The sequence below is a fragment of the Leopardus geoffroyi genome, chromosome B3 (genome assembly GCF_018350155.1).
Source record: "Leopardus geoffroyi isolate Oge1 chromosome B3, O.geoffroyi_Oge1_pat1.0, whole genome shotgun sequence".
Classification (NCBI taxonomy): Eukaryota; Metazoa; Chordata; class Mammalia; order Carnivora; family Felidae; genus Leopardus; species Leopardus geoffroyi.
Genome location: NC_059337.1, coordinates 111187143 through 111201697, shown reverse-complemented (window position 1 = coordinate 111201697; position 14555 = coordinate 111187143). Strand labels below are relative to the sequence as shown.

The window sequence follows — 14555 nt, the reverse complement described above, 5'->3', positions numbered from 1 at the left end:
TGATGTGGCTACTCCTCAGGGGTGGTCCCCTTAAGTTTTGGCTGGGACCATTCAGGGATGGAGGAGGAGGCTGGACGCTGGAATAGACCCTGTTGTATCAATCACCAAACAGAAAGCCACTCTTATCACCAACCAACAGTAAATAGTTCTTAGAAATGTGCCTGGCACATAGTAAGTGCTCAATTAACTATCTGTTGTATTACTGCTCTTGAATGTCATTTATTACATACTCAGAAGGCTTTGTTCAGACCCTGGAACTGTACCGACACAGCCCAATTGCAGAGCTCTGGATGCTCAAGGAAGGGGGAGCCTCTGAACTTTGCTGAAAGGATGGGGTTGAAAAGTGGCAAGCAGTGAGCATGAGGGTTGGAGTTTGGCCAGGAGGGTAGAGGGTGGATGCTGATGGCAGGAACTGGTCTAGGCTGCAACCACCTCTGGGGGTGACCGTGAGGTCCCTCCGTGCCCATGGGGCCAATGCTGTCCTTCAGCCAAAGCCCACGAAGGGGAAGATGCGCATCCACTGCCTGGAGAATGTGGACAAAGCCCTGCAGTTCCTCAAGGAGCAGCGTGTGCACCTGGAAAACATGGGCTCCCATGACATCGTGGATGGCAACCACCGCCTGGTCCTGGGCCTCATCTGGACCATCATCCTTCGCTTCCAGGTGGGTTCCAAGGGGGCAGAGGGAGTGGAGGGAGCCTTAAGGGGCCAGATAGGGCTTAGGAATCTTATAAAATGGTGAATGAAGTACGAGTATGCACATTCTGGGAGGCTAGAAACCTGTCTCGTGGGACAACGTTTATAGGAAGAAGGGACCGTCCTCTACATTGCCTGGTCACTGAAGCTCAAGGTGAGCTGTTCAGTCAACAGTGTAGTCTTTTGAGGGAGAAGATGGAAACTAGTAGCTGGGCTGACCACAAGATCTGCTTTTGCCCCCTTCCCCCCACATGTGTAACTTTTTGGTTTTTCTTAAATAGTTTGATTCACAAGTTGCGAAAACAATACAGAAGATCTATTTTATGTTTTTCAGTCAGAAACTTTTCTCTTCCCACCCTGAAATTCAAGGTTCATTATCTGTAAGGAAGTTGAGAAAGTGCAAGGGAAGGAAAGCAGGGCCTTCCACATGCTGGCTTGGGGACAGAAAGAATCTAGTCCTGAGGCAGGGAAGGCAGGGAGGAAGAAGACAGCACACAATTCCCAGACTGAAGAGCTCATCCAAGGGGTCTTGGATATCCCACTTCACTCTCTGTCGGTGCTTATAGTTAAGCAGTAATAATGGCAGAATTGGGGAGAATGAAAGGTAAGAGGAGCTACTAATCAAACATACAGTCCCTTTCAATATTCATGTTGTTCCTTGCAGGGCACTGTTACTCAGAGGAGGATTTGGGGTATCTTGTTTATTCTCAGTACCCCATTAGTCATCAGGTTAGAGCTGTCTCCTCCAACATGAGGAAGCCATCCCCGTCCTGTGCAGCTGACTAAGGGAGAGAAACGGGCCACTGGGATGCAGGGCCTTAAGCTGTGGTGTTGCTGCGGGGCTGACAATGCAGACGGGTGGCTAAGAAGGAAGAAAGAGGGAGGGAGAGAAGGAAGGCACAGAGCCAGATGCAAATCTAATTCCTCCCTCTCTTGTTCCTGCACCCCTAGATTCAGGACATTGTTGTCCAAACAATGGAAGGTCGTGAGACACGCTCGGCCAAGGATGCATTGCTATTATGGTGTCAGATGAAGACAGCAGGGTATGCCCTGGGAATCAGTTCATTACTACATTCCCCACCACGCCCTTACTTCCCCCAAGTACTGCCATACCCAGGGAACACCCATATCATCACCCAGAACTGTAGCAGCATTGGGGTAACTGATGCAAAATTTATCCTGACCTGATTCTTAGAGGCCTGAAATTCAGCATTCCTTTCCAGAGTTGCCTGGCCAGACTCTGTCTGGGGTCTGTTGGGTGTGTGAGTCTCTTGGGCCCCCCTTATGGAGGAGCCTCTTCTTGTGACTTAACTGCTGTCTGTTGTTGAAGGGGCTCAAGAAGGGATCGATACATTTCTCTCTTGTGTATTAGTTTCTCGGTTTAGACACTTTTTGAGACCCCCAAAGAATCGATTTCTTAGGTCTTATTGTTTCTTTTGGATGCAGCTACCCCCAGGTCAATGTAACCAACTTCACCTCCAGCTGGAAGGATGGCCTGGCCTTTAACGCCCTGATACACAAACACCGGTAAGGGGGAGGAGAGGGCTGTGGAAATGACGCAGAACACCTGGGCTGTTTGGATACATTTTACTCAACGTGTAGGTTCCTGTTCAAGCTTCCCAGGAATGTTCTCTCCACTGGGCCTTCTCTCACCCTCAGCATCCCTGCCTCCCTGAAATTCAGTCATGCCCACTGCCCCCTCCCCTTGTACTAGTGTTCACAGCTGGCCCCCTCCTGCTCCTGTCTCCTTTGACTTCTGCCCAGCATCCTTGCTTTGTGCTGGGGCAGCCCTCTTAGTGGGGGATGCCATGGCCACTCCCCTTTTAACAGCCTGGCCTTGTCCCCAGGCCTGACCTGATCGACTTTGATAAGCTGAAGGACTCCAATGCACGACACAACCTTGAGCATGCGTTTGATGTGGCTGAGCGTCAGCTGGGCATCATCCCGCTCCTCGACCCTGAAGGTGAGCTACACCTGCTCCAGTCCTCTGCTGCAGTGATGGGCAGTGATGGGAGCCAGTGCTCAGGCTGGAGGGAGCCCCAAACTGGCAGGGCACCTGGAGGAGTCTAGGCCTGGTGCTGGGCCAGGCGTGGACACAGCGAGGGGACAGTGGCTGAGCCAGGGCTCTGCTCCGGGCCTGCTCTTCAGATCCAAGGTGGTTCCCCACATTTGCCTGGCCCAACTGGGGGCCCACTTGTAGTCTTTGGATCCTTCTTTTTACTTCTTTCATCATTTGTGGTCCTAATATGGATTTGATCCTCTCGCTAAAATTGCAAACACTTATTCTTTCATTCTCACCCCTCTGTTTGTCACTTGGGTCCTGTAGTTGAATTTTATGCTATAGGAACAGGGAGATAAGCCCTCTGAGCCTGACATTTCCAGCTTCCATTTGGGTTCTGAGAGCACACCCTTTCCTCTTGCAGATGTCTTCACAGAAAACCCTGATGAAAAATCCATTATTACCTACGTGGTGGCATTTTACCACTATTTCTCCAAGATGAAGGTGCTGGCGGTGGAGGGCAAGCGTGTCGGCAAGGTACAAAGCCGTTTCATAACCAGAGTGTCCCCCGTTTCCCTGTTTGTCACACCGAGATGCTTCTTTTCTACTCTAAGAGCTTTGTGTATAGGCCCTGGCTGCAGTGGGGGGGTTATAGATCACTCCCCACCAACTTCCTCTGAAGCCAAACATTGCCAAGTTAATGGCTCCCAAGCTGAATTCCAAAGCAATTTGATGGTCTGTCCTGAAAGATGTCCTAGCCTGCAGCTCTGAGCCCATCTTCCACCGGCACACCCAAATCTCATGAACATTTCCACAGGAACACGATGGGCTTTTATTTATTAGTTTATTGTGGTTCTGGGCCTCTTAGCTCCTGTGGTATATCAGGATCCCATCACACTGTATGGACCCTCATGCCAGATTCCTTTCCCCTGCTGGTCCACAGCTCCCCAAGGGCAGAGACCATTTCTCATTCTTCTTGTGTGTCTGGCATTTAGCGAAGACAGTGCCTCTAGAAACCCTGGATTCCTAATAATGCATTTTAAAATAAACGAGACCTTGGTCTTTCTAGTAGCTGCTGTCCTGGCACAGCAAGCTTTACTAGTGTTTTACAGGGTCAGGGGTAGGGTGGAGCTGCCCCTGAGCCCTAGCACAGCTAGCTTCCTACTAATGTTTCCAGTCTACTTTCAGTCCATTCCTCCTGCCTTAGCAGTGCTGTTGGGCTCAGGAAACAGACCCAACATGGAACATTCCAGTTTTGGAGAGGAGGACCACCTTCATTGTGGTCCCCATTGGTGGCCTCATTGATGTCATTGTTCTTCTGATAAGGATAAGTAATAAAGTGGTTCCCTAGGTAATTGACCATGCCATTGAGACTGAGAAGATGATTGAAAAGTACAGTGGGCTGGCCTCTGACCTGCTCACCTGGATTGAGCAGACCATCACTGTCCTGAACAGCCGCAAGTTTGCCAACTCCCTGACAGGCGTCCAGCAACAACTCCAGGCCTTCAGCACCTACCGCACCGTGGAGAAGCCACCCAAGTAAGGGCCTTGGCACTTGGAGGGTGGGCATCAGTGCTAAGAAACTGCCAAGGTAGAGCCAGTCTCTGAGCCTTGAGAAGTGTATCCAGGAGGTATATCCTAGAAACTAGAGAGCTTCACATCTGTCATCTACTTCATCCCCGCCCTGCCTCCCTGCTCCCAAGCCATCAGCCTGTAGGAAATGGGCACTGATGAGTAACCCTTAACTCATAGCCAAAGAAAGTACTTTCCCAGATCCCTGAAGGGGAGCAGGAGTGAAATCTCAGACTTCTGAGTCTCTTCAAAGAACCTATGCTGGAATGTTCCTCTCCTCTGTGCACTGAGCCATGCTTTTGCTATCTGGTAATGACCTCTATATTCTCAGCCCCAGAGCTCTCTGTGTGGGGTCCTGTTGGTCGTCAGGTACATCCTGTTTCTCTCTCATCTGTCACTGCTCATCAACACAGCATTTAGCCTGCCTCTTGAGACCCCTGCTTCACCCCAGTGTGTGCAGGGCCTGTGCACATGTGTGCATACATAGGCACAAACAGAACCATACGTGCACATACAGACACACCCATAAAAACATGCATGCAGGTACGCACAGACACGGGGGCATTCCATCTCACCTGCTGTTAGCTGGTCCAGCTCTTCTGAAACAGATTTCTAGCTCACTGGTGGTGCCCTCTGCCTCGTTCCTCCCCCTCACCTCCCACACTCTTCATTCATGACTCTCAAACAGAGAAAGATGAGACATGGAGTCTAGAATGTACCGTAAACAAGCGTCTGGTTTCTGGCCTGACACTAACCCACTTTTAAAGTCCTAAATCCAAGACAGATAACATCCCCTGTGCATCTACCAGGCAGTGCACCACAGGGGTGCTGTCTCTTGGCTGAGCAGATGGTGCCCTGGGCTATAGCCCTCTTGAAGTGACTGAGTGGTCAGCTCTGTCAGGCTTGCCTCAGGGTAGGGACCTTGTTTATAGCCAGTCTTCGACTGCTACGTGGAGGATGCAGAAGTAGGTAGATACTTGTGTACATACGGAAATGTAAAAGCACCCAGTTACCTTGAGCTTAGACCTTCGGTTCCAGACATTCGCCCCGCTGTCAGTTCTCATCTCCTGTACCTATTACCATCCTGGAGCCCAGTCTTTCCTCCCCACTCAGATGCATCTGGCCTTTAGGACTTGTCCAGAGGGCTGGTTCATTAGTACTCAAGTGAAAGTTGCTCTCAGTACAATATGTTCTTACATGGTTAATGAGGCTTCTAAGGTTTATTTGGCTTACTCAGTAAAAAGCTGACTAAAGAGCTAGTCAGAAGCCTTCATCATTTCAGAACAGGGAAGAGTTTTTTTGTGTCAATTGGTAAAGCTTGGTATCTGCAGGAATTACTGGAATACTCCAGTTAGCCATTCCCCTGTAGAAGCAAATGATAAGCAAACACTGTGGTGGCTGTTGTGTTTTTTCTGTTTTGTGTTATAAAGACTCAACCCCGAGCAGATCACAGTTGGTGAGTATGATAGATTTCTTAACAGGTAAGTAAACCTACACATCCTCTTTACTTTTTGTTTTTAAGGAAAACATGCTTTGCTATCCCAGCTCCAAGATGCCAGTGTTCCATTTTGGCTTCAGCAAAAAATATGGGGACCTCGACACTAATTTCCCTACCTCTGTTTCCTCAACAGGTTTCAGGAGAAGGGTAATCTGGAAGTCCTACTGTTTACCATCCAGTCCCGGATGAGAGCCAACAATCAGAAAGTGTATACACCTCACGATGGGAAACTAGTGTCTGACATCAACCGGGTATGGCGGTGTTTTCGTTACACGTTGCCAGTGGGTTGACTGAGTGTCTAATAAGGGCACAGGGAATGGTTTACTGGGCAGGATTAAACCAAGCCACCTTCTGTAGTGTTATTAACTGCACATGCTGGCTGTTTGGGAATGCTCTCTGAACCTCGTTCTGAGAGGTCCGACTCCACTCACTGTCCGTTAATTCAGCCCCCTGTTCAGATGCCCAGAGTCCATTCTTGGAGCCAGTTTTATAGCTTAGTTTCTCTGACTATGGGATGAATATGAACTAATTAGAAGGGAAACGCTTTCTGGTACTTCAGAGGTTTGGAGGCTTAGCATCACTTGGACATCCTAACAGAATGAAAGTAGCCCTTTAGTCAGTGAGAATTTACTGAGCACCCACAGAGGCGAGTAACATTATATTAGGCCAAGAGTCTAAGGCAGGTTTAGTGGAGGAAGGAACTGGGAGGTCAGGACCAGTGCTCCCCAAGTCTTTGGTAGCCAAAAGATGGACTGAACTTTAATCTAGGCTCTGCTTAGATTCCTGAAATCACTCCGTGTCGGGTGAAAGAGACAGAACCCTCAAACCTAGGTGTTCCCCTATGCCCCAAGAGTTCTCCTGTGTCCCTCACACAGGCCTGGGAAAGCCTGGAGGAAGCTGAGTATCGGCGGGAGCTGGCCCTGAGGGAGGAGCTCATTCGACAGGAGAAGCTGGAGCAGTTGGCCCGACGCTTTGACAGAAAGGCCGCCATGAGAGAGACGTGGCTCAATGAAAACCAGCGCCTCGTGGCTCAGGTAGTGGGGGGCACACTGGGGATGGCAGGAGGCAGAAGCTTTCCAGAACCCCAGCTGGCCTCTCAGTGGCAGTGGGATAAGCCTCTCCACAGGCCTTGCGGCCCTGCTCCCCATGACTGGGTAAATCAGCATTCACGTTTGAGGAAGAACTCTCCATGGACTCTGACCTCTAGGATCACGTCATATTTCACTAGCCAAAAATTGACCCCAGGGCTGATTCTCCATAAGAGCATCTGTTCCTTTCCATTTAGAGCTTGGACTCAAATGTCCAGGAAGGGGAAAACCAGCATTCTGAGAGAATTGGAGAGTATGTGTGCACCCTAGATAGCATGGGAGTGAGCCGTCTGTTTACAGCTGCATGGCTTCCAAGTGAGAAGCAGCCCCTTCCTGCCCAGAATTGGGCAGGTCCATTCAAGGCAAGGCAGTGAGTGCCAGCAGGCTGCAAAAGGGCTCGGTCAGTCACTTAGACACGGCATACCCACGTGTATGGCACAGTGAATAAAATTATGAGCTTCTTTTAAAGGCTCTTATAAGACATTTAGTCTCTGGAACTTGGCTTTGATAAGATAGGCTGAGAAAAACAGCAGAATGCACCCCCTCGGACAGGCTTTCCCATCCAGCAGTTGTTCTGAAGGGACCCGCCATTTCTCTGTGCTTGGGGACTGGCCAAGGGGAGCCTGACTGAGCCACCTGCTTTCCTCCGCACGGGACAGGACAACTTTGGGTATGACCTGGCAGCCGTGGAGGCCGCCAAGAAGAAGCATGAAGCCATCGAGACCGACACAGCTGCTTACGAGGAGCGGGTGAGGGCCCTGGAGGACCTGGCCCAGGAGCTAGAGAAGGAGAATTACCATGACCAGAAGCGCATCACTGCCCGCAAGGACAACATCCTGCGCCTGTGGAACTATCTGCAGGAGCTGCTGAGAGCCCGGCGCCAGCGACTGGAGACAACCCTGGCCCTGCAGAAGCTCTTCCAGGACATGCTGCACAGCATTGACTGGATGGATGAGATCAAGGTGGGCCCCGGAGGCTGCCCATCCCCCACCGCCTCCCACCCCTCCCCACCAGCCCTACCTCGGCACTGGCCCTGCAGTTAGCTGTGCTTCCTTAGATGCCTCCCAGCTGAACATGTCCCTGGCCCAAAATGGAGAAACTGAGGCAGTATGGTGTCTGGCTGCATCCACCTATCAACTGCTTGGCTCCCTCTGCTCCAGACAAGTCACCAACCCAGGTCCACTGTATTTCGGGTGATCAAAACATCTTGGGTTTACGGTAGCACAGGTGCCAACCTACAGGACCTAGAAGTGATAGACATGAATCAGGAGCTTGGAGAATCCGGCCCCAAGTAATCCCAGTTTGAGTCTGGTTAGAATCCAGACTTCCCAGCATAGGAGCAACCAAGAAGTCTGACTCTCCTCTCCCTCCACTGCAGTGGGTCTCACTGAGGATGCACATCAGACCAACCATGGAGCTTTCTAAAAATACACATGCCCAGGCCCCAAACCTTGAGACAGATGCAGGAGATCGAGTGTGGGGCTTGAGCTTCTGAAAAACGTTCCATGCATGATTCTGAAAGGCACTCCCACTAGGAAGTCCTCTATAGCTTCCATGCTGAGCAGCAAGCATCTTCCAGCTGCATCTGACTCCCAGGCCCCCATACCATGGATGCTTCCTCTGGAGGGGTCTCTTCTCCTAGCAGGTATGTGACTTCACCTCTCCTTTTCCCCTCTACCCGATCTGTCCTCTTTACCAGGCTCACCTCTTGTCTGCTGAGTTTGGGAAGCATTTGTTGGAGGTCGAGGACTTGCTACAGAAGCACAAGTTGATGGAAGCTGACATCGCCATCCAAGGGGACAAAGTGAAGGCGATCACTGCGGACACCCTGCAGTTCACTGAGGGGAAAGGTGAGGCCACGGATGTCTCCCTGTTGAGATCTCTGAAGCCAGAGCCCTATGCTCTGGCCCAGCGTTCTAGCACCTCAACTTGGATAAATCCTCCAGCTTTAGAATTCTGCTTCTTTCATCAACTAAGGTGCAAAAGAGAAGCTTGAAGGAGAGCAAAATTCTCCAGATAGCAGGCAACTGCTTCAGTAATCTAGAATCAGAAGGTGTTCCTAAGCACCAATAAGGCATCATCTGCCTTCCATTCACTCTGCTAGTTCAAGATACAGCAGAGACCATTTAGAATTATAGCTTTGGGTCTTAAAGATCCTGATGCCTCCTTGAAGAATCATCTTGAAATCTGTGCCTGGGCCTTTTAAAAAAGAATTTCGTGTTACGCGTTTCTACCAAGAGCCGACCCACCTTATTCCTGAATTGTTAATGGGAACTAATTATAAAGAACTTGGCCTGTCCTCTGAGCAACTGGGAACTCTGTGTCCAATTCCAAAGCCCCAGTGAGATGGCAGGTTCTAGATTGTGTGGTTCTAGCCTGGCAAATGATCCAAGGCTTGCCCACAAACAAAACCCTTACCTCTTTTGCCTTCCCTTCTTTCATTCCTCCCAGGATACCAGCCTTGCGACCCCCAGGTTATCCAGGACCGTATCAGCCACCTGGAGCAGTGCTTTGAGGAGCTGAGCAACATGGCAGCTGGACGGAAGGCCCAGTTGGAGCAGTCCAAACGGCTCTGGAAGTTCTTCTGGGAGATGGATGAGGCCGAGAGCTGGATCAAGGAGAAGGAGCAGATCTACTCTTCCCTGGACTATGGCAAAGACCTGACGAGTGTGCTCATCCTTCAGCGCAAGCACAAGGCTTTTGAGGATGAGCTCCGAGGGCTGGACACCCACCTGGAGCAGATCTTCCAGGAGGCAGAGGGCATGGTCGCACGTAAGCAATTTGGGCACCCACAGATTGAGGCCCGAATCAAGGAGGTGTCTGCACAGTGGGACCAGCTGAAGGAGCTGGCTGCATTTCGCAAGAAGAACCTCCAGGATGCTGAGAACTTCTTCCAGTTCCAGGGTGATGCTGACGACCTAAAGGCCTGGCTGCAAGATGCCCACCGGCTGCTCTCAGGTGAAGACGTGGGGCAGGATGAGGGGGCCACACGGGCCCTGGGGAAGAAGCATAAGGACTTCCTGGAGGAGCTGGAGGAGAGCCGCGGGGTGATGGAACATCTGGAACAGCAGGCCCAGAACTTCCCCCAAGAGTTTCGGGATTCCCCAGATGTGACCAACCGGCTGCAGGCCCTTCGGGAGCTCTACCAGCAGGTGGTGGCCCAGGCAGACCTGCGTCGGCAGAGGCTGCAGGATGCCCTGGACCTGTATACGGTGTTTGGGGAGACAGATGCCTGTGAGCTGTGGATGGGTGAGAAGGAAAAGTGGCTGGCCCAGATGGAAATCCCAGACACACTGGAGGACCTGGAGGTCGCACAGCACAGGTCAGAGCCTGGCTTTCTCTCCCTCAGCTCCCCGCACTATGGCCCTGCACTGTAGGAACAACCTCTAGATCAGGAGAGCTCTCTCTCAGAGGGGACGGGATACCCTTAATTGCTCAGGCCATGCACCAGAGTCATGGGTTTTAATCAGGCTCTGTGGCTTTGGGTACTTTGCCCCCTGGGGCCTTCCTTAAAATAACACAGGGGATCTTTCTAGTCCAGTTATTCAATTACTTTTCGGCCACAGCAGTCTTTGTTCAAATGAATTGTATATAGAACCTCTGACATATAACACAGAGGAAAGTAGAACTGTTTGGTTAAGGGGGAGGTGAGAAGTCAGAGCCTCACCACCTCTAGCTCTCTATGGCAGTCACTAAGCCACAGAGCCCCAAATGGCCACAGGGACCAGTTTGCAAACCACTGGTCTGTAAGGCCACTCTCCTGTCCAGTATTCTGATTCTATCCGCGCTTGGGCATGCGGGAGCATGCCCCCAGTCTGGACGGCACTCCAAGTGTCTTAAGTACAGAACTAGAGAGTTGAGAAGGAGAGGTCACTCCCTAGAGTGTGCTGGGGTGGGCCCAGGGTGCTGGAGAGACCTGGTCTCTAATCCCAGAAGGGTCAGCTTGCATAACTACACCCTGCCCCCAGAGGCTCCCCCTTCTTCTACTCGGGGACAGAGCACATGGCTGGGGAGGGTATCCTTCAGGTCAAGGTATCAAGGCCAGTGGAATTAGGGCCAAAGAGTAGCAGCTGTGGCAGTGGAGACACGGCAGGTGTTCTTTGAGGTGATCAACCCCACCCCCACCCCAACATACACACCTCTTCTTTCCCCTCTGCCTCTCCATTGAGCCAATGGCCTATGTGGTAAGCAACCAGCTGTTTACTAGCCTGGTCCAAGAAATGCCAAACTATGAAATTGGACCCATGAATCAGAAAATAGAGTCTGTCAACATTACTTTTTCCTTTCTGCCCCCTTACCCGGTCACATGTATTTAGGAGATGGAAGGAGAAAGTGAGAGTTCCAGGTTCCAGAGACAGGGCAGTAGGCCAAGTGCCCAGGCTGCCTCCCCAGTCCTCATCTTCTCTGTCCCTATCAGGTTTGACATCCTGGACCAGGAGATGAAGACGTTGATGATACAGATTGACGGCGTGAACCTTGCTGCCAACAGCCTGGTAGACAGCAGCCACCCTCGCAGTGGGGAAGTGAAGCAGTACCAGGACCACCTGAACAGCAGGTGGGGTGTGGGTAGGGCTGGGGGCTGAGGGCATCTTCTCTGGGCCACTGACACACCCTTGGGGTTTGGCCCCAAAGTCAGGATTCCTGCTAGGCACTGTTGGGTCTGTACCCTCAGAGCTCCTGTCTTTCTCAGTCACAGTCTCCTTCTGACCATGGACTGTAGCAACAAGGGGTGAACAGCGCTGCACTCACCACACAGGGTGGGGTGTATCCTGTGTGATGGAGGAAACGTTCTGAGCGCACTTGTAGTTAGAATCAGGCCATAAGGCACTCATGCCACATTTCCCCAGACATTCGTAGGCAGAAAAAATTGCTTTCTGAGAGCTCTTAAGTACTGTCCATAAAAGAGAGCTCCTGCCTGTGCCAAAATGCAGCATCGATAATGAGGCTGGCTTGAATGAGCAGGAGAATTAGCAGGAAGCCTTGAGCACGCTTTGTGGCTGGAACAAAAAACAGCCCCTAAGGAACCTTTAGAGAGGGGGTGCTTTCTGTCCAAGGCATAATTGCGATGAGTTCCTCAAGGATCTCTGAGGATAGCACACGCCTGTGTTCCCCTTTGTTACCTTGGGCCCTGCACACACAATACCACATGTTTACCACCTCCCTGTTGCCCCAGTTCCTTTCCCCACACTTATGTCGGGGCTTTGCTCTGCCTGAAGCAATCTGGGAGGTGGAATTAGGTAAGACCCCATTGTACTAAAAAAAAAAAAAAAAAAAAAGGCTCAGCCTAATAGAGACTCTGGTGGGGGCCCAGTGGGAGGCAGAGGGTGACAGGGATACTTCAGAGTCACTAGAACAGGACCGATTATCTCAGCATCTAATGACAGAGACTGAGGTCAGGAGATTCCTCTGTAATGTGAAGTTTGTGCAGAGGAGGAAGATGACTTTTTGATCTTCTTTAGGCTTGGACATAATGAGGGTGTGTGTGTGTGTGTGTGTGTGTGTGTGAGAGAGAGAAAGAGAGAGAGTGTGTGTACAAGTGTGTGTGTGTGTGCGTGCGTGCAAGACAGGAAGAACTTGTCAGTTATGTATCTGTTGCCTTCATGAGAATGATCTTCGTAAATCCTGAAGCTGTGAACCATCCTAAGTGAAATACGTCAAGGCACTTGCCATCCTTAGGTGAGAGAAAACCTGAGGCGTGAAATGGTAAGATGGTTTTCTCGTTAAATCTGAGAGTTGAAACATACCTGTGAAGTCATCTAATCTGGCTGACTACTCCAGACCTCTGTTCTTGTACAGACACTTACAGGGGTGGGTAGCTCACCCCTTCACCATGCAGCCTACCCCATTTGGAGGCAACTCCCTTGGTTAGAAGGTCTGACCTCCTAGTGAATGGAAATCTCCTTCCTTGAAATTTGTAGACCTTGGTTCTGGCCCTGCCCTTTAGAGAAATAAAAACTTATTATGAGTCTTCTTTCACGTGATAGCTCTTCAAATATGTATTTTTTAAACAACTGTGATTCTTCACCTCTGCCCACAGCCTACCCCCACGCCACTGCCGTTCTCCCTACCAGAGAGCATTCTCGTCCAACTCTACATTCCAAATCAGGCCCATCCTTTAGACCAGTTCAGGTGCCTCTTTTTCCCAGTGTCCAAGATGAAAACCGTTCTTTCCCTCCTTTGTACTGGTTCAGAGCTTTATAGTCTACCTTCCGTTATAATTATTTTTATCCTAAAGAACTTTCCTGCTAGACTAGAAGCAAATGAAGAGCAGTATCTTTACTGCCCACAGTGCTTTGAGCACCAAGCATATAGTTGAGCTTTCCTCTGTTTGGAATATTCTCTTTCCTAATATCCACTTGGCCACTACTAGGAGTTTATCCAAAGGATACAGGAGTGCTGATGCATAGGGGCACATGTTCCCCAATGTTTATAACAGCACTGTCAATAATAGCCAAATTATGGAAAAAGCCCAAATATCCATCAACTGATGAATGGCTAAAGAAGATGTGGTTTATATATACAATGGAATGCTACTTGGCAATGAGAAAGAATGAAATTGTGCCATTTGTAACAACATGGATGGAACTGGAGGGTATTATGCTAAGTGAAATAAGTCAGAGAAAGATATCCTATGTTTTCACTCATATGTGGAGTTTGAGAAACTTAACAGAAGACCAGGGGGAAGGGAAAAGGGGAAAAATAGTTTCAGACAGAGAGTGAGGCAAACCATAAGAGACTCTTAAATACAGAGAATAAATTGAGGGTTGAAGGGGGTGGGGGGAGGGGAAAATAGGTGATGGGTATTGAGGAGGGCACTTGTTGGAATGAGCACTGGGTGTTGTATGCAAGTTATGAATCATGGGAATCTACTCCCAAAACCAAGAGCACATTGTATACTCTGTATGTTAGCTAACTTGACAATAAATTATATTTAGAAAAAAATAAGTAACAGGATGCCTGGGTGGCTCAGTTGGTTGAGTGTCCGACTTTGGCTCAGGTCATGATCTCACGGTTTGTGGGTTTGAGCTGTGCTTCGGGATCTGTGCTGAAAGCTCAGAGCTTGGAGCCTGCTTCGGATTCTGTGTCTCCCTCTCTCTCTGCCCCTCCCCCACTTGTACTCTGTCTCTGTCTCTCAAAAATAAATAACAAAAACAGTAACAAAAAAATTATTTTAAGAAAATGAATAAATGTTAAAAAAAATAAAGAATAAAATGACAAGAAATATGCAAAGTGAATGTGAAGGAAGCAGAACAAAACTTGAAAAGGAAGAGAAGTATGCCATATTCTTTGATAGAAGGACTTACCATGATAATGTCAAAACAAAACCTTATGTATTTAACGCCCGAAAATCCACATACGTGCGCGCGCGCGCACACACACACACACACACACACACACACACACACACACGGCTTACTCCCTTATATTATTCAGACTCACCTTATTGGAACAGCCTTCACTGACCACCCAGTTGAAAACATCACTACCTACTTCCTACGCAGCCCCTCTGCCTCTATCTCATTATGTTGCTTTACTTTTTCATTGTACCTATCACCACTTGATGAATTATGGACTTACTTATCTGTCTCTGCTCATTCAAATGAGAGCAAGTACTTTGCTTTGTTCATTGCTACGTCCCTAGAGCCTAGAACAGTGCCTGGCAAAAGGCACATGACAGTTGCATGATAAATGTTTAGTGAATGA

At 49.7% G+C, this 14555-nt stretch overlaps 1 protein-coding gene across 2 annotated transcripts in view; it reads left to right on the top strand.

The window, feature by feature from the left end:
- Positions 1 to 14555, top strand: part of SPTB (spectrin beta, erythrocytic) — a 129299-nt gene that overhangs the window by 79730 nt on the left and 35014 nt on the right. For both annotated transcript variants that reach the window (XR_006705092.1, XM_045451236.1), the window contains exons 4-15: positions 489 to 662; positions 1646 to 1737; positions 2141 to 2221; positions 2542 to 2657; positions 3118 to 3230; positions 4045 to 4232; positions 5897 to 6014; positions 6639 to 6797; positions 7511 to 7813; positions 8551 to 8701; positions 9303 to 10173; positions 11269 to 11406. Coding sequence is in view for 1 of the 2 variants with exons in the window: in XM_045451236.1 (XP_045307192.1) it covers positions 489 to 662; positions 1646 to 1737; positions 2141 to 2221; positions 2542 to 2657; positions 3118 to 3230; positions 4045 to 4232; positions 5897 to 6014; positions 6639 to 6797; positions 7511 to 7813; positions 8551 to 8701; positions 9303 to 10173; positions 11269 to 11406 (2504 nt within the window). In the remaining variant the exon portion in view is untranslated. The remainder of the gene's footprint in view (positions 1 to 488; positions 663 to 1645; positions 1738 to 2140; positions 2222 to 2541; positions 2658 to 3117; positions 3231 to 4044; positions 4233 to 5896; positions 6015 to 6638; positions 6798 to 7510; positions 7814 to 8550; positions 8702 to 9302; positions 10174 to 11268; positions 11407 to 14555) is intronic.